This window comes from Pyxicephalus adspersus, chromosome 8 (assembly GCF_032062135.1).
Source record: "Pyxicephalus adspersus chromosome 8, UCB_Pads_2.0, whole genome shotgun sequence".
NCBI classification, from domain to species: domain Eukaryota; kingdom Metazoa; phylum Chordata; class Amphibia; order Anura; family Pyxicephalidae; genus Pyxicephalus; species Pyxicephalus adspersus.
Genome location: NC_092865.1, coordinates 45,081,444 through 45,103,277, shown reverse-complemented (window position 1 = coordinate 45,103,277; position 21,834 = coordinate 45,081,444). Strand labels below are relative to the sequence as shown.

General features: G+C 42.0%; 1 protein-coding gene across 13 annotated transcripts in view; it reads left to right on the top strand.

The window, feature by feature from the left end:
- DOCK3 (dedicator of cytokinesis 3) overlaps nt 1–20,379 on the top strand; it is an 84,699-nt gene extending 64,320 nt beyond the window's left edge. For 4 of the 13 annotated variants that reach the window (XM_072420357.1, XM_072420359.1, XM_072420360.1 and 1 more), the window contains 29 exons: nt 98–244; nt 1,616–1,714; nt 2,519–2,613; nt 2,954–3,029; nt 3,989–4,089; nt 4,650–4,708; nt 4,787–4,935; nt 5,736–5,821; nt 6,234–6,260; nt 6,817–6,912; nt 7,477–7,537; nt 7,734–7,827; nt 8,073–8,221; nt 8,604–8,690; nt 9,689–9,793; nt 10,145–10,286; nt 10,966–11,132; nt 11,345–11,431; nt 12,889–13,068; nt 13,276–13,359; nt 13,798–13,914; nt 14,037–14,176; nt 14,258–14,381; nt 14,843–14,990; nt 15,864–15,981; nt 16,095–16,192; nt 17,361–17,480; nt 18,459–18,541; nt 19,065–20,379. In XM_072420357.1, coding sequence (XP_072276458.1) covers nt 98–244; nt 1,616–1,714; nt 2,519–2,613; nt 2,954–3,029; nt 3,989–4,089; nt 4,650–4,708; nt 4,787–4,935; nt 5,736–5,821; nt 6,234–6,260; nt 6,817–6,912; nt 7,477–7,537; nt 7,734–7,827; nt 8,073–8,221; nt 8,604–8,690; nt 9,689–9,793; nt 10,145–10,286; nt 10,966–11,132; nt 11,345–11,431; nt 12,889–13,068; nt 13,276–13,359; nt 13,798–13,914; nt 14,037–14,176; nt 14,258–14,381; nt 14,843–14,990; nt 15,864–15,981; nt 16,095–16,192; nt 17,361–17,480; nt 18,459–18,541; nt 19,065–19,490 — 3,465 coding nt within the window. In that variant the 3' untranslated portion in view covers nt 19,491–20,379. The remainder of the gene's footprint in view (nt 1–97; nt 245–1,615; nt 1,715–2,518; nt 2,614–2,953; nt 3,030–3,988; nt 4,090–4,649; nt 4,709–4,786; nt 4,936–5,735; nt 5,822–6,233; nt 6,261–6,816; nt 6,913–7,476; nt 7,538–7,733; nt 7,828–8,072; nt 8,222–8,603; nt 8,691–9,688; nt 9,794–10,144; nt 10,287–10,965; nt 11,133–11,344; nt 11,432–12,888; nt 13,069–13,275; nt 13,360–13,797; nt 13,915–14,036; nt 14,177–14,257; nt 14,382–14,842; nt 14,991–15,863; nt 15,982–16,094; nt 16,193–17,360; nt 17,481–18,458; nt 18,542–19,064) is intronic. The other 9 variants (XM_072420365.1, XM_072420361.1, XM_072420358.1 and 6 more) reach the window with 8 other exon arrangements.
- The last annotated feature ends 1,455 nt before the right edge of the window (nt 20,380–21,834 follow it).

The window sequence follows — 21,834 nt, the reverse complement described above, 5'->3', positions numbered from 1 at the left end:
ATAAATATGAACAAGACATATTTTGTTATTACAAAGATGTATTTCTTTATTGCTTGGTATTTATTGGTGCACTCTGACTTTTTTTGTTCCCTTACAGGAGGTGGATGTGGGCGAGGAAGTGCAGATGTTGCAGGAAAGTCTGCTGGACGTCCTTCTACAGACGCTGCTTATTATTATGAGTAAATCTCAGTCGCAAGAGGCGGTAAGAGGCCAGCGATGCCCCCAGTGCACCGCCGAGATCACTGTTAGTAACTAACTTTCATTTTTTCTTTCTAACCCCTTCCCCAACCATCCCATCATCCTCCACACTCCACCATACTAGGTAGCAGCGGGCAAAGGATTGGCATTGCATTGCATGGCCATGGGCAGGAAACCACGTATACTGATCTGACTGGTAACATTAGTCCTATGCTTTGTGACTATGTGGTAATGGCCATAACAACCTGATATAAGGAGGTACAAAAAATGCATTTATGGCTGCAAAATGGCTAATTTATTGCCCCTTTCTATCCAAAACTGATGTTTTCATCATGTGACTGCTGAAAAGTTGAATCAAACGCTGGCCCTTTATATGTCATGGGAACTACAGTGATAAAATTTCCCTACTAGAGGGTTCAATCCCACCCATCAGACAACCATTACAATGCCTCAGGAAGGTGTCAATAAATCTCTTTATTGTGGAAGGGGCAGATACACAAACTACTGGGGGAGAATTTTGCCATTGTGGTAGGGGCAGGGACACAAACTACTGGGGAAATCTCCTCATTGTGGGAGGGACAGGGACACAAAATACTCGGGTAAATCTCCCCATTCTGGGAGGGGCAGAGATACAAACTACTCGGAGAAATTCTTTTTGAAGCCATCAAAAGTATAGAAAACACTCTGATTTGACTCATGTCCACAAAAATATCAGTTTGGGATTAGGCTTTAACAACAGGTAAAAGTACACCAATGTGTAAGTAACTCACAGCAGACATCAGCTTTCCCCAGTAAAACTAGTCGGAGCAATGAAGGATGATTATTCATTTCAGTTGGATTTTAGAATAATTCTTTTGGATAAATAGGAACTCGCTCTTCGAAATCTGGTTTGGAAAAAAAAAATGTTTACTTTGATTTGAACTTTCAATCCTTAGGCCCATTTGAGACTTGTAGTCAATTGCAGTGTTGTATCGCATTCTCAACCACACTGCAAGCAGTTGAATGGAAGCAGTTGGGAACTACTTACTGCACTCAATTGCATGCTTTTGCATGCACTTATTTTGTGTAATGCATGACTGCCAAGGTCAGGAATGTATGGGGAATTGTACATCTTTCAGGGTAGAAACACTTTTATAAACACTTGTTCCCTCTCCTGAAGAAAACTGATGTATCCAGCCAATTCAGTGATATAAAATGAGTAATTTTATTTTAAGCTATTTTGAATAACCTGCAACATTCCCTTATATAAGATAAATTGCTGTCATTTGTATATTGTAAAAACTCTGAAAGTATGAAAATGTTGTGTTTATTTATTTAGACATGTTTAATGAATTTTTGTTCAATAAATAATTCAGTTTCCTCTATGTGACTTAACACCAATGCAGAAAGTGATTTTTGTGTCTCTCTGTCCCCGTAGGGGGAATATGTCTCCTGCCTGCTGTCTCTGCTGCGATTGATGTCAGATACTCATTATCAACACTTGCTGCACAACTTCCAGAGTAAAGAGGAGCTGAAGGTGAGACAAGCTGATAAGATGGTGTAACTATACGAACTAGATTGTTTCAGATAGGCATGAGATGATGATGGTGGGTATATGGTGATGGTTAGGTGGCAAATTTGTGCAATTGCTACATTTTAAATGCAAGTATAGGTGTATATCCCTTTAATTCAATGGGAGTCAGGAATTCAGATACAGTATTATGTGCCATGGTCATTAATATGGAGCTGCCCCCTACTTATCTCACTTATCTCTTTCAGCAAGGTTTTGGAAGGGTGTCTGTGGGGATTTGCCCCCATTCGTGATGTCAGGATGATTTTGGATGAGAGTTTCTGGCTCACCAATTCATCCCAAAGATATTCAGTAGGGTTGAGGTCAGGGCTCTGTGCAGGACACTCAAGTTCCTTCACACCAAATTGGTGACCCCAGGGGCTTTGAACCCTGGGGCACAGTCATGGGGGAACAGAAAAGGATCTTCACCAAACTGTGACTACAAGGCTGGAAGAACCCAATTGTTTACAATGTCTTTGTATGATGGAAGATTACGGGGACCCTTCACTGGGGACACCTGAACTCCATCATTTGGCGATTTGGAGAGCGGTTTGTCACATATTGAATATTTGTTCGACAACAAAAAAGCAAACTGAAATGATTTCTAAATGTAACTTCCAAGAGTGTAAGTTTACAGAGCAGCTACAATATTTTTCTGGCAACGCAAGACAGATTTTGCTAACAAAGAATTTTGGTCAGAGCCACTTTTTTACTTTCTGACATTGTAGCAAAAAAACTCCATTTTCTGATATTTCTCTGTTTTACACTCAGGAATTCCTGCTGAAGATTTTCTGTGTCTTTCGTAACTTGCTGAAGTTAAGTGTCTTCCCTCCAGACTGGACCGTGATGAGGCTGTTGGCCAGCAAGTAAGAGCCCAACGGGGCAGTGTCAGATTCTGGGGCACAACATATTGCTTACACTATTAGGAAATTCAGCTCCAGATTAAATTTATTTCTGCAGAATAAATCAGAGCCCAAATGTCTATTTTCTTTTATTACATAAGCCAGGGAAGGTGGAAAGGGATGAAATTTACCTTTCTGCTTTGACTTCTAGACAGTGCAGGGAATTCTCTAGGTCACAAACAAAAATGAAAAGCTGGGGTTTTCACCCTTCCATGTTCTAGAACTGAAAAGTTTTAGCTAAATTTAGGCTTATCTGGCAAAAAAAACACCAGAATATCATCAGCAGCCTTTCCTTGTTTTGCAGCATCATCGTTACAACCATCCAGTATGTGTCACCCGCTGTACACAAGAACTTTTGTGAAGGAGACTTTGATTTCAAAGTAAGTACTACCAGATCCTACAGTAATATATCCAGTGTGGATGAGAGTGGAAGCACATAAATTGGTAACTGTTTACAATCACCACTTCAGTTTTAACATTCTAAAACCTCTGCTGGGTGCAAAAATTAACAGCAAGCCAAATCCGGATACTTCACTGATGTTATTAGCAGAGGGCACAAAGATGGGAGGTAGATCACTTTATGTCTTTTATTTATAGAAAAATATATATTAGATTTAAAATGTATGTAAAGCAAGTTTTGTAACTTGGGTACAATAAAAAAAGTTTTGTGTCCCATTGGGGAAATTTTACCCCTTTAGCCTTTGTCCTGGAGACTTAAAGAGAACTTGGCCAAATTCTCTGATGAAGGTGATTGCCCGACTGACAACTTTCCCATTTTGCATTTCCATCACTTTGTGAAAAGATTGACCAGGCTAAATAGAGATGAATCTTAGACCTGGGTGATCCACCAAACATGGAATGGATTTCCTAAAAATGATTTGCTTTTAGTTGGCAAATGTTTCAATCCTGGTTCATATCCCGTCCATGTTTGCTGGATCACTCGGGTTCTTCCTTGATAGTCTATCTTCTCCAGTCTTGAAGAGCTTTGATAAATCAGGTCCAGAGTGTCAACCACCATTGTTTTAGGGGCATGAAGGTCACCTTTCCCAAGGTGATAAACACTCTATGGATGATGTGCGTCAGATGGATTATGCAGATATAGAACAATGTGTGTGATGGACTCTGTGAGTGATAGATGGTGCAGCTAGGGGTTTGTGATGGGCTGTGCTGGTAAAATACTCAGCAGGGGATGGACTGTCCCTATGATTGGCTGTGTGGTTGATAAGTTGTGCAGGTGATAGACATAGCTGGTGGTTGCCTGTACAGGAGATGGACTGTACGTGTAATTGTCTGTGATGGTCTTGTGGCTCTCACAACCCTTTGCCTTTCCCTGTTCTAGGTGTGGAACTCATACTTTAGTCTTGCTGTTCTGTTCATCAATCAGCCCAGTCTACAGCTGGAAAACTTTGCAGCAGGAAAAAGAAGACGCATCTTGGACAAGTAAGCTAACGCAGGAACAGGAATCAGCTGGTTAACAACAGGGCTGTTTACACATATTAGGGCCTCTTCACACGTGTCTGTTTTAATGCATCAAAATTCATTTCAAGTAGAAATCTCCTTTTCTTTAGAGCTGTTCACACATATGAGCTGCAGTTTAGTGTGAAAGGGCAACTTTATGAGGCCATTTTTAATTATGTATGAATATTGCCACACATTCTGCATTACTCATGGATCAGTTAGTGTGTGTTAGCTATATTTACTCCTTTTTGTGCATGCTTCAACCTTCATGTACTAATGAAAACATACTATGATGCAGTCTCCTGTTTTATAGCATTTGTAGATTTCAATAATTTTTATTAAATTTTAAAATACAATGCGAGTATATGAAATAACAAATGAAACTAACCTAGTACATATAGATAAAAACGAATAAACATAAATGCATAGTATTGTATGTATACAGGTATAAAAAAAATGCAGCTTAACAACAATAAAACAAAATTTTGGATTGGAGGCTAGTTTGGTAGCATTTCCTTACTATGACTGGCTCTGTCTTCCAGGTATGGCGATATGAGAGTTATGATGACCTACGAGCTCTTCAACATGTGGCAAAACCTGGGTAAGTACATGAAGCCTGACTTCCTGTCCTGGATAAATGATCTGCTTCTGTACATAATAATTACTCTTTACCTCCCAGGAGAACACAAATATCACTTTATCCCGGGGATGATCGGCCCCTTCCTGGGAGTATCACTTGTCCCCCAGCCAGAGGTTCGAAATATCATGATCCCCATTTTCCATGACATGATGGACTGCGAACAGCGGAGGAACGGCAATTTTAAGCAGGTGAAAGACACTTATGACTTCCAGAGTAATGTGGTGCAGTAATTATCCCAGAAATGGATTATCCACATGGCTGCCCTAGGCTCTCAGTGCAATACAAAGAGGACAGCTTCTTCTGTGCTTTTGCAATTTTCCTAGTGTGTGTTTCTTCCCCCACCTCTTAGATTGTAAGCTCTTCTGGGCAGGATCCCCTCCTATTCCTGTGTCACTGTTTGTATCTTTCTGTCATTTGCAACCCCTATTTAAAGTACAGGGCTGCGTAATATGCTGGCACCATATAAATACTGTTTATTTTTATTATTATTATCAATATTATTAATAATTATCTTTATCTTTGCCAAGTAAAGTGATGGAGGAAGGAAGGGGAGTCAAAGCTGTTACCTTGCACAGGACCCTGTTGTTTTTCCATTTCTATTTCTTCCTGTTTACCAAGATTTTATCACACTCAAGCACTGATAAAGGGGGCCCTTTGGAATCCTTTAAATGCATATCTTTTTTTTGTACTAAATAAAACAACAAATATAATTGGTGCATTTTACATCTCAGTGTACCCTATTACAAGCATCCAATACATTAAGAAACCTGTGGAACTATCCACTTAGAGATAACCCACTCATTTAAGACCTTATTACAACCCAATAATCCAGTACCACTTACTTCTACCATTCTTTCCTTAACTTTAAGTCATACAAGCATAGAGAGACTAGGTGAATACTATAGTGAAAGTTAAAGACAGGGCTCCTGCATCAAAAGTCTCCTATTTTTCCCTGCACTCTTCTTCACCTTTATGATTGTCTCTGCAGGTGGAGGCCGAGCTAATCGATAAACTGGATTCACTAGTCTCAGAGGGGAAAGGCGATGAAAACTATCGAGAACTCTTCAGCCTCCTGTAAGTCCCAACTTTTTTCTGCCAGAGACAGAACAAGGCGCACATAGGATGGGGGGGGGCTATTTCGAACAATAGTTAAAAGCAGTAAACCGCCTATAAAACCCAGGCAATGCCACACCAATTCTGACTTCAAAATAATATTGTATCCAGACTGAGTAGGACTTTAATAATGTCATATGGCACACCATGAGCAAAGCCCTTGGTCTTGCAAACATCTCCATATACAATTGCAACTTTTTTGGGGTTACCTCCCATTTAGGGCTTGGCATTGCTAGTTTTGTTTCAGATGATCCATTTTTTTTTTAGAAACTAGAACCAATGTAATGTATCTGTATGTTAGAATAGATGACAGTGATTGTTCTCAGATTGTGATCTCTCTGTATTTATGCCTCCATTCTGCTGCCCGGAGCAGCTCGCAGCTGTTTGGTCCATATCCGAGGTAAGGGAAATATTGTGTCTTCTTTAATATTTTAATATGCTTGGATGTATAGTGTTAGGTATATTAGTGTTTTTTTCAGCCTTTCGTCCCCCCGCTGTTGGGAAAAGACATGCTGAGACGTTTTAATTCCCTGGCAGGTGGAGGGTTAGAGGTCATTCATATCTAATACATGTATATAGATGTACCATGGTATCCTATAATATGACTGTGAGTGAATGTGTCTGTTGGGATATTTATTTACAATTTTTGTTGTTATTTTTGGTCCTGAGTTGAAGATATTTTAGGTTTTACTCATGTTATGCACTTTGTCATGAAAGCCGAACCCCTGTCATCAGTGTGTCAAAATAACTTCCACTCCTCTTTTACTTTCCTTGCTTTTCTCTCACTCTTCTACTGCCAGTCTTTTCTCTCTCCCTATCCATCCTCTTGTTTTGTCTTCCTCTTCTCATTTATTTAATATTCCTATTAATAAATTGTGTGTTTCCCCTGTCTCTCCTTCTGATGTCACATTGCTACATTTCTGATATCAATGTCTAATTGTTGGCTTTGCTTTCAGTTTGCTGGAGAAGATCGAGCAGGAGACGTGGAGAGAACCAGGAGCCTCATTTGTGACCTCAGTGACGCGTCTAATGGAAAGACTACTGGACTACAGGTAAAGAGCCTCACAACCTGACAAACCCTGGCAGTCAGCATGACTGGACTGATCTCACTATGTATGTGTATCTTCAGTGTATGAAGTGCCATCAGTCAGCACCTGAGTTAGAGAATATATTTTGCTGCTGAGAGATGACTGAACAGGAGTAGTCATTTTTGGAAGCAAATAAAAAAATGTTTTACAGAGGCGTTTTGATCATTGTGAAAATGAAACAGTTGACTCAGACCATCCCAGCCAGTGCTAGGACAAGTTACTTTAATGCCGAAGGCAAAGAAAGCGGTTGCTCGTACTTTCTCCATGAGCTACACCCCCCTCCTTCTGAAGCACACCAAAGTGGCCACTTCTATTGCCTTCCCTTGGCCATTCCTGTTCCCAACATTCCTGGGGTTGAGCTGTCCGTCACTATAATCAGGGCTGCAGGAACCTTCTTCTGAGCTCACCAGTTTTTAAAAACAGCCCTGACTGCGTAAAAATTTTGTTCTGGGATATGAGTGTGGCCTGGTAAAATCATGATGGGAATTCAACCATGACAGTTTTCTAAAATTTTCACTCTTGTTCTAGGGATTGTATGAAGGGAGAAGAGACCGAAAACAAGAAGGTGGGCTGTACGGTGAATCTGATGGTGAGGAGCAGCGATGGCGCCTATGTAATGTATATACATTGCAATGTGTTTCCATGTGACTGGCTATATTTATACTGTATGTGTCAGTCTTAACATGGTGTTGCATGAATATTTCTGTACATCTGCATGTGTGTGTATGCCTGCATACAATGGTTATGGTGTTATATAACTCTCCCTTCGCTTTCATTATTGACAGAATTTTTACAAATCAGAAATTAATAAAGAAGAGATGTACATCCGTTATATTCATAAGCTATGTGACCTGCACCTACAAGCAGAGAGCTATACAGGTATGAATTTATGTCCCTCAGTGTTCCAGATTTATGTACCTCAGTGGTCCAGCATCCAAAAATAACGCTGCCCAGGTAAGACATAAATGCACAGACATGAATACATTGTCAGATCTAGCCACAGGACCAGTCTATAAATTCCAACAAAAAAGCCGCAGTTATCAAGAATAATTCATTATTATCTCTGGCTGGACCTGTCATAGTCTTGTGTATCCGACATTGTCTTCCCACCTTTTCCTCTCTAGAAGCTGCATTCACCCTGATCCTCTACTGGGAGATGCTGCACTGGGAAGATCGCTCCCTGCGCGAGTTCCTTCATTATCCTGCCCAAAGTGAATGGCAGCGAAAAGAGAGCCTAAGCCGCAAAATCATCCACTACTTCAACAAGGGCAAGGTAGGCAAACTGATGCATGGCCATATATTCTGCCAGTGGGCTGACCTCAAGTTCAATATATATTATAGGACTATAGTTAAATTTGTATTTTTAAAGGTACATTAGGAGTGCATGCAGCAGCTAGAAATGCCAATGTGCAGGCCGAGTATGTAATCAGATGCACTTGGGCTTGTAGTTTATCAGTCTCCAGCAATAATGAACACATCACAAAAGTTTCCCAGCACATTTAACAGCTAGGCTGCAACAAACACAAACCCACTTCTAGCAATAATTAAAAAACACTCACTCCTCGAATTCTGCTGAACTCTCACACTTCGCACATTGCTACCGGTAATAGTTGATATGATGAAAAGTCACTGCTCTCTCTTTTGGGTCCCTCCAGTGCTGGGAATATGCAATCCCCCTGTGCCGAGAGTTGGCAGCTCAGTATGAGAAGCTCTATGACTTTCAGAGCCTCAGCTGGATATTGGTGAGTCTTCCAAGAGGCCATATTTATCTCCCCAGTGCCCGTGTGAATCTTCTCAGTGCCCTTGTCCATCTACCCAATGCCTGTATTAATTTACCCAGTGCCTGTATTCATCTACCCAGTGCCTGTATCCATTAACACTGTGCCTGTATCCATCTCTTTACTGCCTGTATCCATCTCCTCAGTGCCTGTAATCCATCTCCTCAGTGCCTGTATCCATCTCTTCAGTGACTGTATCCATCTCCTCAGTGCCTGTATCCATTTACCCAGTGCCTGTATCCATCTCTTCAGTGACTGTATCCATCTCCTCAGTGCCTGTAATCCATCTCCTCAGTGCCTGTATCCATCTCTTCAGTGACTGTATCCATCTCCTCAGTGCCTGTATCCATGTCCTCAGTGCCCATATCCATCGCCTCAGTGCCCATATCCATTAACTCAGTGCTTGTATCCATCTTTTTAGTGCCAATATTCATCTACCCAGTACCCGTATCTATCTACCCAGTTCCTGTATCTATCTGTTCAGTGCCTGTATCCATTTCCTCAGTGCCTGTATTCATCTACCCAGTGCCCATATCCGACTCCTGAGTGCCTGTATTCATCTTCTCAGTGCCCATATCCATTTACTAAGTGCCCGTATCCATCTACCCAGTGCCTGTATCCATTTTCTCAGTGCCCGTATCCATTTACCCAGTGCCTGTATCCATCTACTCAGTGTCTGTATCCATCTTCTCAGTTCCTGTATCCATCTCCTAAGTCCCCTTATGCATTTACCCAGTGCCTGTATTTATTTCCTCAGTTCCTGTATCCATCTTCTTAGTACCCGTATGCATTTACCCAGTACCTGCATCCATCTACCCAGTACCTGTATCCATCTATCCAGTGCCTGTAGCGATCTTCTCATTGTCTGTATCCATCTCCTTAGTGCCTGTATCTGAGCAATGTAAGGATTCTATTTAATAATACTACTACTATTCTGCTTTGTGTCCTATCATCACCCTCAGAAAATGGAGGCCTCATATTATGACCATATCATGGACCAGCAAAGGCTTGAACCAGAGTTTTTCCGAGTTGGTTTTTACGGGAAGAAGTTTCCGTTCTTTTTACGAGTAAGAACAAATTGTTTGCAAATTATTTTACTCCATTGTCTCTTGCTGAAAGGTTATCCATGGGGTCAGCAAGAGGAATATTTCATTATGTTTACTGATCCTGCATTTTTTGTTTTTCTTGCTTTCTACTTGCTTTCTTCTGATTATGAATCTAATTTCTCCCTATGTGCCCCATAATACTGAACTTCAGACAAACATTTTTAAAAAATCGCCAACTAATTTGGTTATGTACTGATATTATAGGAAAACTTCTATTTTTGTATGGCGGTGTGTTTGTGAAGCGATTATCTCGTCATAAGTCTGTGTTGTACTTTATTTGCCAGCAATACTCTTGCTGTATATTATTTTCAGAATAAAGAGTTTGTGTGCCGAGGTCATGATTATGAGCGGCTGGAGGCCTTTCAGCAGAGGATGCTGAACGAGTTCCCACAAGCTATCGCAATGCAGCATCTCAACCACCCTGACGACACCATACTGCAGAGTGACGCTCAGTGTATCTTTTACTGCGTCCTTGTGTAACACGAATGAACAGACAGACAAGTACAACATTATTTTACTAGCTGCAGAATGTCATTATCTCTTGGTATAGAAATTTAGTGCTACAAATTGTCAATTTTGTGACTTTAAGAAGTGACATATGAAGCCTTAAATTGTCATCATCCTAGCTATCCATATATAGTATATTGAGCCTGATTTATCAAAACACTCCAAGGCAGGAGAGGATACACTTTCATGAGTGAAGGTGGATGATCCAGCAAACCTGAAATGGATCTGAACCAGAATTCAAAACATTTGCTGGCAAATAGCAAATTACTTTAATGAAATCCATTCAGGGTTGCTGGATCACCCAGCTTCACTAATGAAAGTTTATCCCCTTCAGCCTTGAAGAGCTTTAATAAATCAGTCCCAACGACTCTAAAAGTGATATGTGCATCTTCAATAAAGCTTTAAGCACCAAAAATATATCAGTTACAAAAAGGATACCAAAAGTTTACCTTATCCCTGCTAAACGGTGCTGGCACTGATACTTTATTGATATTTTGATATTTGATATCCTGACATGGGCTTTACCTCTTAAGCTGACCCACAGATATAAATATCCATTCTTTGGGTAGATAGTGAACATTCTGACTGTGTAGTGTAAAGTATTGTTCCTTGACTTGCCGATGTAGACCTGCAAATTTATGCTGTAACTCCGCTCCCTGACACTCCGAGAGTTCTCAGTATGGATCACGTCCCTGAGAGGATAAAAAGCTTCTACAGAGTAAACAATGTCCGCAGATTCCGGTATGATCGGCCATTCCACCGGGGAACACGGGATAAAGATAATGAGTTTAAGGTGGGTATTGGTAATTACCTCTCACTCTCCCCCCATCTCTCACTACTTGTACAGTAATTGTGGAAGCATAGCAGAAGGTGAGTTTCATCCATCAGAGCCCTTCGATCACAGCACTGACACAGCCTCATCTCTCTCCCTCATTTTGTCCCTTAATCTCTCTATTGATATATACACATACATGTATAACCTATGATTGTATTTCTCATTCTCAGAGTCTGTGGATAGAGCGCAGTACTCTCACACTGTCTCACAGTCTACCTGGAATCTCCTGCTGGTTTGAAGTACAGAAGAGAGAACTGGTAATGTATAACATTAGTGATTCTTGCATACATCAACATTCTGTTCAATTTTAGAGGGAAAGGCCCTTTGTATGATGTAAAATCTCCCCCTTTCCACCTAATATTGTTATTATTGTCAATAATAAAGTGTTTTTACATAGCACCAATATATTACGCAGTGCTGTGCATTAAATAGGAGTAGCAAATGACACAAAGATATAGACAGTGACACGGGAGGAGGAGAGAACCCTGCTCAGAAGAGCTTACAATCTAGGAGAAGGGCAGCTCCAGAAAAGCCGTGTGAGGAGGTTATGAGCTAAGAAGTCATTCGTAAGTCATTGGAGGAATGAAGACAGCGACTAGGGAGGTATTAACTCTAAGAGCTGTGAAGGGATTTGTGTATCAGGTAGTTAGGTGGGACAGGAGGTGTGGAGGGATTTGTGTATCAGGTAGGTAGGTGGGACAAGAGCTGTGGACAGATTCATGTATCGGGTATGTAGGTGGAACAAGAGCTGTGGAGGGATTTCTGTATCGGGTAGATGGGTGGGACAAGAGCTGTGAAGGAATTTGGAATCAAAGCACAGGAGCTTGAATTCCAAGGTGAAATGGAAGCCAATGTAGAGAGTTGCAAAGGGAGGCAGCACAGGTGAAGTGGTGGGAAGGCTGTGTATCATATCAGGTAGGTAGGTAGGAAGGATGGATAAGTCTGGCTGCAGCATTCATAATAGATTGTAGAGAGGAGAGTTGGGTTAGTGGAATACCAGAGAAGAGGATGTTACAGTACTCCAGATTAGAGATGATTAGAGTGTGTACAAGGAGTTTGGTGGTCTCTGGGGACAGGTAATGGCGGATATTGTATATGTTGTGCAGGTAAAAGTGACAGGACCTGTAAATGTTCTGAATATGAGGGGTAAAAGAGAGGGCAAAATCAATGGTAACGCCAAGACAATCTGCTTTAAGGGAGTGCCAGATTAACAGTTAGAAGTATGTCATATTTGTCAACTAAATGACTGTAAATTAATGTTTCTAATATTATAATATTTTTAGAGCTACATCCCCCAGTGATCTCACTGCAATTATGTAGCTTTTTAGCAGGACACAACATTAGAGGTGGCAGCAGGGGCTGATCTATATCAGACATTTATAAACACAGCAAAGAGCTGCACAGGCAGCTGGATGTACATTATTGCCACAAAGATGGCACTATTATGTTGGAGAGGAAAGCAGATGTAGGTTATGACAGTTATACTGTGATCTCTATGAGGGGTAATAAGTACCTGAATGTGTTACACTGGCACATAACTTATCTGTAATCTGTACCTAATATAAAAATATATATCTGATAACAAATCTACTTCAATTAATTAATATTAATTGGGCTTAATTATAAGATTTAGAACAAGCAAATTGTAAACAAATTGACATTTGATCATGAAAGTAATACGCTAATTACTTCTAATATTGCCTGGTTCTGCCAGGTGGAGGTCAGCCCACTGGAGAATGCCATTCAGGTTCTGGCTAACAAGACGCAGGAGCTGCGGGCACTGATCACGCAGTATCAGCACCACAATCTCCATGGAAACATCAACCTTCTCAGCATGTGTCTGAATGGCGTCATCGATGCTGCAGTCAATGGAGGAATCACCCGATACCAGGAGGTAGGATGGGGATGGAGTAATGGGAGTGGGGTCTATCTCTCTATCTATCTCTCTCTCTCTCTCTCTCTCTCTCTCTGTCTGTCTATCTATCTATCTATCTATCTATCTATCTATCTATCTATCTATCTATCTATCTATCTATGTATCTGTTTATCTCTTTTGTTACTATTTCTTCTCAGTGTCATGCCTCTCTCTTTCCCCTTTCAGGCATTCTTTGATAAGGAATATATCACCCAACACCCAGAGGATGCAGATAAGATCAGCCAGCTGAAGGAGCTGATGCAGGAGCAGGTAGATAACGAAGAGTTATAATGAGGAATATTAGATATTCTTCCCTTACCGAAGGTCTCGGGCGGTTTTGTTAGGTCTTATGCCCCGTAGAGTCCAGTTCTGCCCAATCCAGAACCTGCTAACTGCAATTGTTGGATTTCATCTCTGATTTCTGGTTGATACAGTGCAGACAGTTCTTCTTGCAGATACATCTATAAATAAGATCTTGTGTGAATATTTCAATTAGAAAACATTTTTTAATAAGTTAGAATGCTTGTCAAGTTTCAGTGTACTGTGTAATTATATTTGTAATTAAATTTTATCATGGCAAAGAAAGTCTCGACAGTTCTGCACTTGTAATCCCAGTTTGGTGCATTTTGCTAAAACATGATTTGTGTTTTATTATATCCATTGTTTATTTTAGCCATTATATAAGATATAATTATATGTCTCTCCTAGGTACATGTGTTGGGAGTGGGGCTAGCAGTACACGAACGTTGTGTGCACCCTGAAATGCGACCACTGCACAAGAAGCTGGTAGACCAGTTCCAGGTCATGCGTTCCAGCCTATACCAGGTAAAAACCTTTTTTATTTTATTATTGTCTATACACTATCACATCCCTACGAAAAGGTGAGAGCTAATTGACAATACATTTTCACACATTATAATAAATGCATTCTGTGCTGAGCTTTGCAGCTTTTCTTATACACCCCCCAGGAGTTTCCTACACTGGAGAAGTTGAATCCATCATGCACACCACTTCCTCGAGGCGGAAACATCCTATTATCACATGGAGCGCTAAATAACGATAGCATAAGACTACTCCACAGACACAGGTACATCCTATGGAATGATCTTACATAATTCCTAGTTCCATAACCGCAGTGTGTGACCTTATATGTTATTATTATCTGCAGCCCTCTTGTGGTCCTGGGATCCGTGCGACATTCATCTTCCTCGCTCTCATCTCACGCCTCCAGCGACACTGGGACAACACCCACTGCCGTGGACAGCGAGAACGAGGACCCCTACTCTATGCAGGTGACATTGCAAATATTCAGCTCAGTAAAATATATTCTGGACAGTTTTAATAGAGAAGAACCGTGAGATGGAGCTGGGTGGGACACAACTGAAAGTTGAACAAGGGGGAACGGTATTCTTGTTTTAGTTGTCACCAGCACAGGACTCTTCAAGACCACTATCAGGAATTTCCTGGGCCCCACCCCTCCATGTCTACAAGTGCCATCATTGCAAAAGACAAGCTCTTTTGCTTAAGGCCTGGTACAGAAGTACCCCGTGTCCCCCCTTGACGGCAGCCCTGGGTGTCCCTTGTGGAGGATTTGACTTAAAACCCACAACCACCAAGACAAAAAGAGTAAATCCTCCCAGTGGGGTCACCAACAACAATAAAAACCTGATGGGTTTTGGCCCTACCACTCTCCAAAAACTAAACAGGTACACTTTACACTTAAAGTTTATCCTTCTGTCTGTTTGCCTTTCAGATGCTGCTACCCCACTCCCTCCACGCTGGATCCATCACTAATGTTTCTGCATTATCTTCATCCTACACAAGCCCCTCTTCCTCCAGCCTTAGCTCCACCCACTCTGCACCATCTCAACTTGTCAACTCTGCCCCCTCTAGTACACGAGGTATGTAGAAATGCGAGTTTGCATGAAGGTTTGAGAAAAAAATAGACAATATTCAGAAATTATAACACCAAAGTTGCCCAGCCAGCCTATAATATTTGCCATTTCTGTAACAGACACCTCCCTCTTTCCTCCTTTGACAAACCTCCCCAGTGCAATGTGCTTTAAATCATGCAGGTTGCTGGAGCCACTTCACCCTAAAGATAGCTGCAGGTAAAGTGGGTGGGGGGAGCTGTATGGCAGTCTAAACAAAAACTAAATCCAGTGAGCCACGTCGTTTGTATATCACATGCTCCCCTTTCCAGACACTGCAGATGACAGTGGAAGGCGTCAGTGCTGTCAATCCAGTGGGTGGGGCTAGGCACTGATTGACAAACTACAGGATTGTAAATATGCAGTGACTATGCTGATAGCCACACCCCCTGCAACATCTCCTCCCACTGTACTGCAAGCAGGCATTGTACATAAATCTGACCACTCTGCTCTGAATACAGTAGTGCAGCATAGTTGTAACACCATTATGTAAAGTTGCATTAGGAGCCCCTAACTGGCAGAATTACCTGGTGTTTTTTGAGAATCTGTAGGAAATTTGTAAATGCAGAAGGACTGATATTAAAGTACTGAAGTACAATGTAACACTGGCTGTATTGCTGGTATTAAAGGGCCAGTACAGCTACAGTATAATATAAAAAAAGCAGAATCAGTTCCAACAACACTGGACATTTCATATACAGCCAATGCATGATGAAGTTCCCTGGCCGGAAATCATTGATGCTTATTGCTAATGGGAGTAATAACCATTTTTAGGCCCTTTAGAAATTCTGGGGCTCACATGTGGAATGTCAGTTCAATAATTTTCTATATTTCCCCTTTCAGGTTCTCCCTCACTGCCAGATAAATACAGACATTCACAAGACTTGGTAATGCTGCTTCCAGCACCACGGGACCGGCCCAGTAGCGCCATGTATCAGACTGGCGCAGACAATGCACAGGTATTGAACTGTAATAGTAAATATTGATTAAAGGAGAATGTCAGTTTTGAAAGATCTCTAAACGATGGATCCAACTTCTTATGCGTGACTTTCTCTCTTTTATGTTTCCCCTGGTGGTGTCCCAGCGCTGTGTCTACCCGCGAGCTCTGTTCCAGCAAGTCCTTGGCCCCTGCAAACCTTGCAGTGACCCCAACCTCTCGGTGGCAGAAAAAGGTGACCACCTCTCTAAATTGTATACAGTATAAATTTGTGCATGGTCAGATTTATTGCCCCCACCGTTTAGTAGAAAGTGTGTGTGTGTGTGTGTGGGGGGGGGGGGGGGGTTCCGGATCTGCAAAATCCCAACCTTAACCCTAAATTACATCCTATAATTCTAATCTTTTCCTGGTCCCTAACTGTGGTCCTAAATCTCAATATAGCTCTCAGATTATTTATAATCATCCCTAACTCCAAGGTAAATTTACAACTGGTCACCAACCTTACACTAACTCAAGCCAAGCTAAACCTTTATACTAACCCATAATCTTAACCTAGCCCTCAACCTGATTTCAAGTATAATCCTAAATCAAACCCTAAATCAAATAGCCTTCAACCTAACTACTCCAAACCTTCAACCTAACCCTTAACCCCAACCCTAATGTACAACCTAGTCAACAACCTAACCTTTAATGAAACCCCTTACCTTCTAATCTAACCTGTACTTATAACCCATAGACTCATCCTAATCCTATCTATAACCTAGCCCAACCCTAACACTGAAACAAAGCTCTGACTTTATTCCAAAATCTTAGATTTACCCTTAAATCCAACTCTAACCTACAATCTAACTTCTTCTTCTGGCCCTGAATCCCCACCCAACCCTTAACTCAACCCAAACCCCTCAGTCTTACCCTAAATCTCATAAAGATAACCTGTCATCTATGTTGGTTGTGTGTTGTAATTTTGTGTTGTTCTGTTGTTTGTATCTGGCTTTGTACATAGGATTGTTTGTCTTATTTGTGGCTTTCTCTATGAGATCAGCAGGCAAACAATAACCAAAAGCAAATAAAACCATAGAAAATGTCCTCCAGTGTTCTAAATGTTATTCTGTTTCATGTGAGTTGCTGAATATATATTATTGTTGTTGCTCTTAGCACTGTTTTACTATAATTGTAATCCCAGGAGTCTAATGCAGTGATATACTTTTAGAACTCCTTTAAGATCCCCCAGTATCTCTACTTGTACTGATTGCATTCTTTATCTTTCACTGTTTCGGATGTCCCCTCCATGACGTCCTGGCTGTACCACTGTCCTCTCCTGGTCACTGTGTTTTGTCCTGTGATGTCCTGGCTGTACTGCTGTCGCCCTCTCCTGGTCACTGTGATGTATTGTTCTACGTCAGTCCTGGCCGCACCAAGCAGTTGGAGTTTGGACAGTGGGACCAGAGAATCTCTTCCTTTCTTGACATCTCATGTTGGGAGTGTCCTCACTCCCACCGGGACCCCCAGAGGCCTGCTCCAGGGTATGTGTTGTGTGATGGAGCAGAGGGAAGCAATGGGGGTATTAAAAACAAATAAATATACTGATATATGTGTTCCAGTATTAATGTGGAAAATTTAAACTCCCATTTTCTCCCCCCCCCCCCCTTCTTTTGTGTCTGTCCTTCCCTTTTCTCTCTGTCACAATTTTTTGCCTCATTCTCTCCCTTTTCTGTCTTTCATCTCTCCTTTACTTCTCTCCCCCCTCTTCTCTTGCTCTTTTCTCTTTCTGTCCCTATCCTTCTTTCTTCTTCCTTCTCTCTCTCTCTCCTCCTCCTCCTCTCTTGCTCTTTTCTCTCTCTTTTTCTCTCTCCTCCTTCCCCTTCTTCTCTTTTCTTTTTCTCCTCTGTTTACCTCATTCTTTTCTCTCCTCCTACTTATCTTCCTCTTCTCTTCTCTCTTCAACTACTTCTCTTCTCTTCCACTTTATGTGTCTCTTATTCTTTTGCGCTCTCTCTCCTTATTTTGCCTTGCTCCTCTGTCTCTCTCTTTCTTCTTTTCTCCCTCTCCTACTTTTTTTCTATACTTCTCTTCACTACCCCTTTTTTACTTCTCTTTTCTACTCCTCTTCTCCTACTTCTCTCTATCCTCCTACTTCTCTTCTCACTCTTTCCTTCTTCTTTTCTCTCCTCCTACTTCTCTTCTGTCTTTCCTCCTACTTCTTCTCTCTCCTATTCTCTTCTTTTGGCTTACTTCTCTGTCTCTCTCCTTCTCTTCTCTTCTCTCTCCTTCTTTTTCTTTTCTTCTCTTCTCTCAACCTACTTCTCTTTCTCCTCTCTCTCCTTCCTTCTCTCACTTTCTCTCTCTTCCATTCTTTCTCCCTATCTCCTCTCACACCCTTTTCTGTCCCTCTCTCTCTCTCCTGCTTTCTTTCTCCTCCTTTCTCTTTTCTTGTTTCTTTCTCTTTCTTTCCATCCCCTCACTTCTCCTTCCCTCCTTTTCCGTTCCTTTTCTCCCTGAAGGCCATTACTCTCTGCACTTTGATGCTTTTCATCCCTCAATGGGGGAAGGAGCTCCTGCATTACCCACCAGATCCCTGCGTAAGGTAATGACCCACCTTGCTGGCACTGAGACATTTTTGGATACAGTGACCATAGTACAGAGCACAGACATCACTGACAATGTAACTGATCCTCCATATTGCAGACTACCACTGATATCTTATACACAAAAGGCTGAACTATATGAACCGTGATCATTGCCTGAACTCTTATATACACATATATAGGTAGTATATACTAATAATATTATAATAAATTATTCTATCTGCATCCTGTCATTGGTGTGGATGGAGCCCAGTTATATGGAGATCACCTTTTATGTGTTTCATATTGGGTCAATGCAAAACTAATGTGTGGTAATTCAGTAAACAAATACAAGGGAATAATATCTCTGATAGCAAATACACTTTGCATTACATCACAGCAGTATGTAGGATGGGCCCCCAATGTTTTACTGAGCTCCCAGTCCATCTGGGCACTGTGCCACTTCTATGGGCCATGTAAATGTTTGTGTAAGAAGGATGGGTGGTATATCTGTAGTCTCACTTGGTCCTTCTTTTTCCACAGAGCCCCCTGCACACGATCCCCGCCTCACCCACCAGCCCACAGTCCTGCTTAGATGGCAGTAACTCACCTCTCTCTGGGAGTGCCAGCAGTGGTGTCTCCTCTCTGAGTGAAGGGAACTTTTCCGGCTGCCCTGATGCCACAACCAGCGCAGATCCGCGGACGGAGGAGGAGCAGAGCGGATGTTTCCAGCACTACCCACCTGTGCGGTACAGCCTCTCCGACCCCAATGGGCTGGAGACACCCAAGACCCAACCATGCCGGAGCCACTCTGCCCCCAGTGGGGTCACTCCTCCGCGCTCACCCAGTGGCGATCAAGAGGAGGAGAATTCAGAACAGGAGCGGCTGCGGAGAACCAGGAGGAACTGCCACATGGGCAGAGAACCACCCGCGCGGGTTGGGTGGGAGCACAATATGGGCAAACCTTAGACCGGGACTGAACTGGAGGAGACTGGGGGGAACTGGAGGAGGGGGAAGGAGAGAGGAATGTGCATGAAAGGATCAGTATGACCCAGTGTTGTGTATGAGGATGAGGGAAGGATCAATATGACCCAGTGTTGTGTACGAGGAGGAGGGGAAGGATCAGTATGACCCAGTGTTTGTGTATGAGGAGGACGGGAAGGATCATTATGACCCAGTGTTGTGTATGAGGAGGAAGGAAAGGATCAGTATGACCCAGTGTTTGTGTATGAGAGGAGGGGAAGGATCAGTATGACCCAGTGTTTGTGTACGAGGAGGAGGTGAAGGATCAGTATGACCCAGTGTTGTGTACGAGGAGGAGATGAAGGATCAATATGACCCAGTGTTGAGGAGGAGGGGAAGGATCAGTATGACCCAGTGTTTGTGTATAAGGGCATTTTGGGTATATTTCAGTGAATCTCAGTTGTCTCTCTCCTTACGTCACCCCCCTCTCCCCCTCCTCCCACCACCGTTCTCCCCCAAACACAAATACTATCTGTAACTCTCAGCTTGTCTTCTTGCTCCCACCCCAGACATTTGGGAACATTGTGGCATACCTGTCCGCCGTGTCACCACTTAGGTATCACCTTTGATGTCTCTGAGGGTAGTGAGGAATAGTGAGCTGCCATGGGGCGCCTTCATTCTATGTCTTCATATACTCTACCCTCTGGCGGTGCTGTGTTGTGTCCCCAATGGTCAGCTTTCCGCAGGGTGTGTGTTTGTATATATACGGTGTCCGCATGTTCCTCGCACACCACGTGCCGTCCAGTTTCTGTGTAAATAAGATTCACCGTTTCTGTTGTGATTTTTTTTTTCCTTCAGATGGTTGTTATATGAAAATAAAGTTTACCACCCCAGACATTGACATTGTGATGTGAATGATTGTGGCTTTAATGAATGACCCCCCCCCCCACTGGGGGAACAGGAAACGATAAGTGCCAAGTTCTGCCAGGCTGCAACTACACCCCATTCACCAAGAGAGAACCTCAAGAAAAGGAACCAGATTATTAATTAATATTTCCAGTCCCAAAATATTTGAATTCAACTCAAAACAAATTAATAATTTATTTAACTATATGTACAAGTATAAACTATCAATAAATCAGCCCCAATGTGCACCCAACACCCAGCAGCTGGCAGGCAGAGCAGTAGCATGGCAAGGTGTTGGTGTTTAAACACTGCCTCATTGTGGCAAAGAACCAAACTACAACATGATTCTAATTAAAACAGTTCTCCTAAAACTTGTATTCAGTATATGTATTCTTAATATTTCAATTCATACCAGTGACACCAATAAAGGGTGTTTTTGCACACTGAGGGTTATTACTGAAACCAAAGAAGAGGGGGTAGAGAGTATTATTGCTGCTTCTGTTGTTAAATCCTAGCATGTTACTTTCAGAGGCTCTCTCTGGTATATGCGTGTGTATTCCTCTGGTTTTATTATAAAGCATATGGCTGTTGATGTTTTAGAATTAGAATTTGCAAAATGGAAATCCATGATTTACATGCAGCTTTATACAGACTTGTTGATAAAAATGTGGCCCTTGGAACCTTTTAAATTAAAAAACACTTCTCAAACCTATACAGGAAAATGCCTTAAATTCAATTGCTGCATGCTCATTTTCTGGAGCATGAAAAATGAATACGCATTAAATCACTGGTTAAACTAGTCAGGGGCAGTCATGGGTAAAAATAGGTCTAGTCCCTCAAAATCAGGGGCAGTTAGGAGGTATGAAGAGAGACAGTCCTTCTAAATCAGGGGTAGTTAGGGGGTATAATGAGGGACAGTCCTTCCGAATCAGGGGCAGTTAGGAGGTATGATGAGGGAGAGTCCTTCCAAATCAGAGGCAGTTAGGGGGTATGAAGAGGGACAGTCCTTCAAAATCAGGGGCAGTTAGGAGGTATGAAGAGGACAGTATCTCTAAATCAGGAACAAATGTAAAGTATTAAGAGGGACAGTCTCTCAAAATCAGAGACAGCTGTGAGATATGACCTCTCTTTATTACATATAACATTTCTGGATGATTCCATACATCCTTCTGTTACATATTTGCAAAAATTGTATTTGCAAAAAAGCAAACTGAAAAAAAAAAGACTAATGACTAGATGGAAGTCTGGAACACAACCTGACGATGCTTCCAAAATGACACTGTAGAGACAAATGACAAAACTTTACCCTGATGGTTCTGGGTGCTGTGAACTGGGCACCTTCCTGCACATATGGTGGACATCATTGGCATAGAAGCAGTGGTTGCAGAGCTCCCAATGGAGATCGGACCCCATACTCCAAAGGACCTGTAGGGGCCCTCCCCAT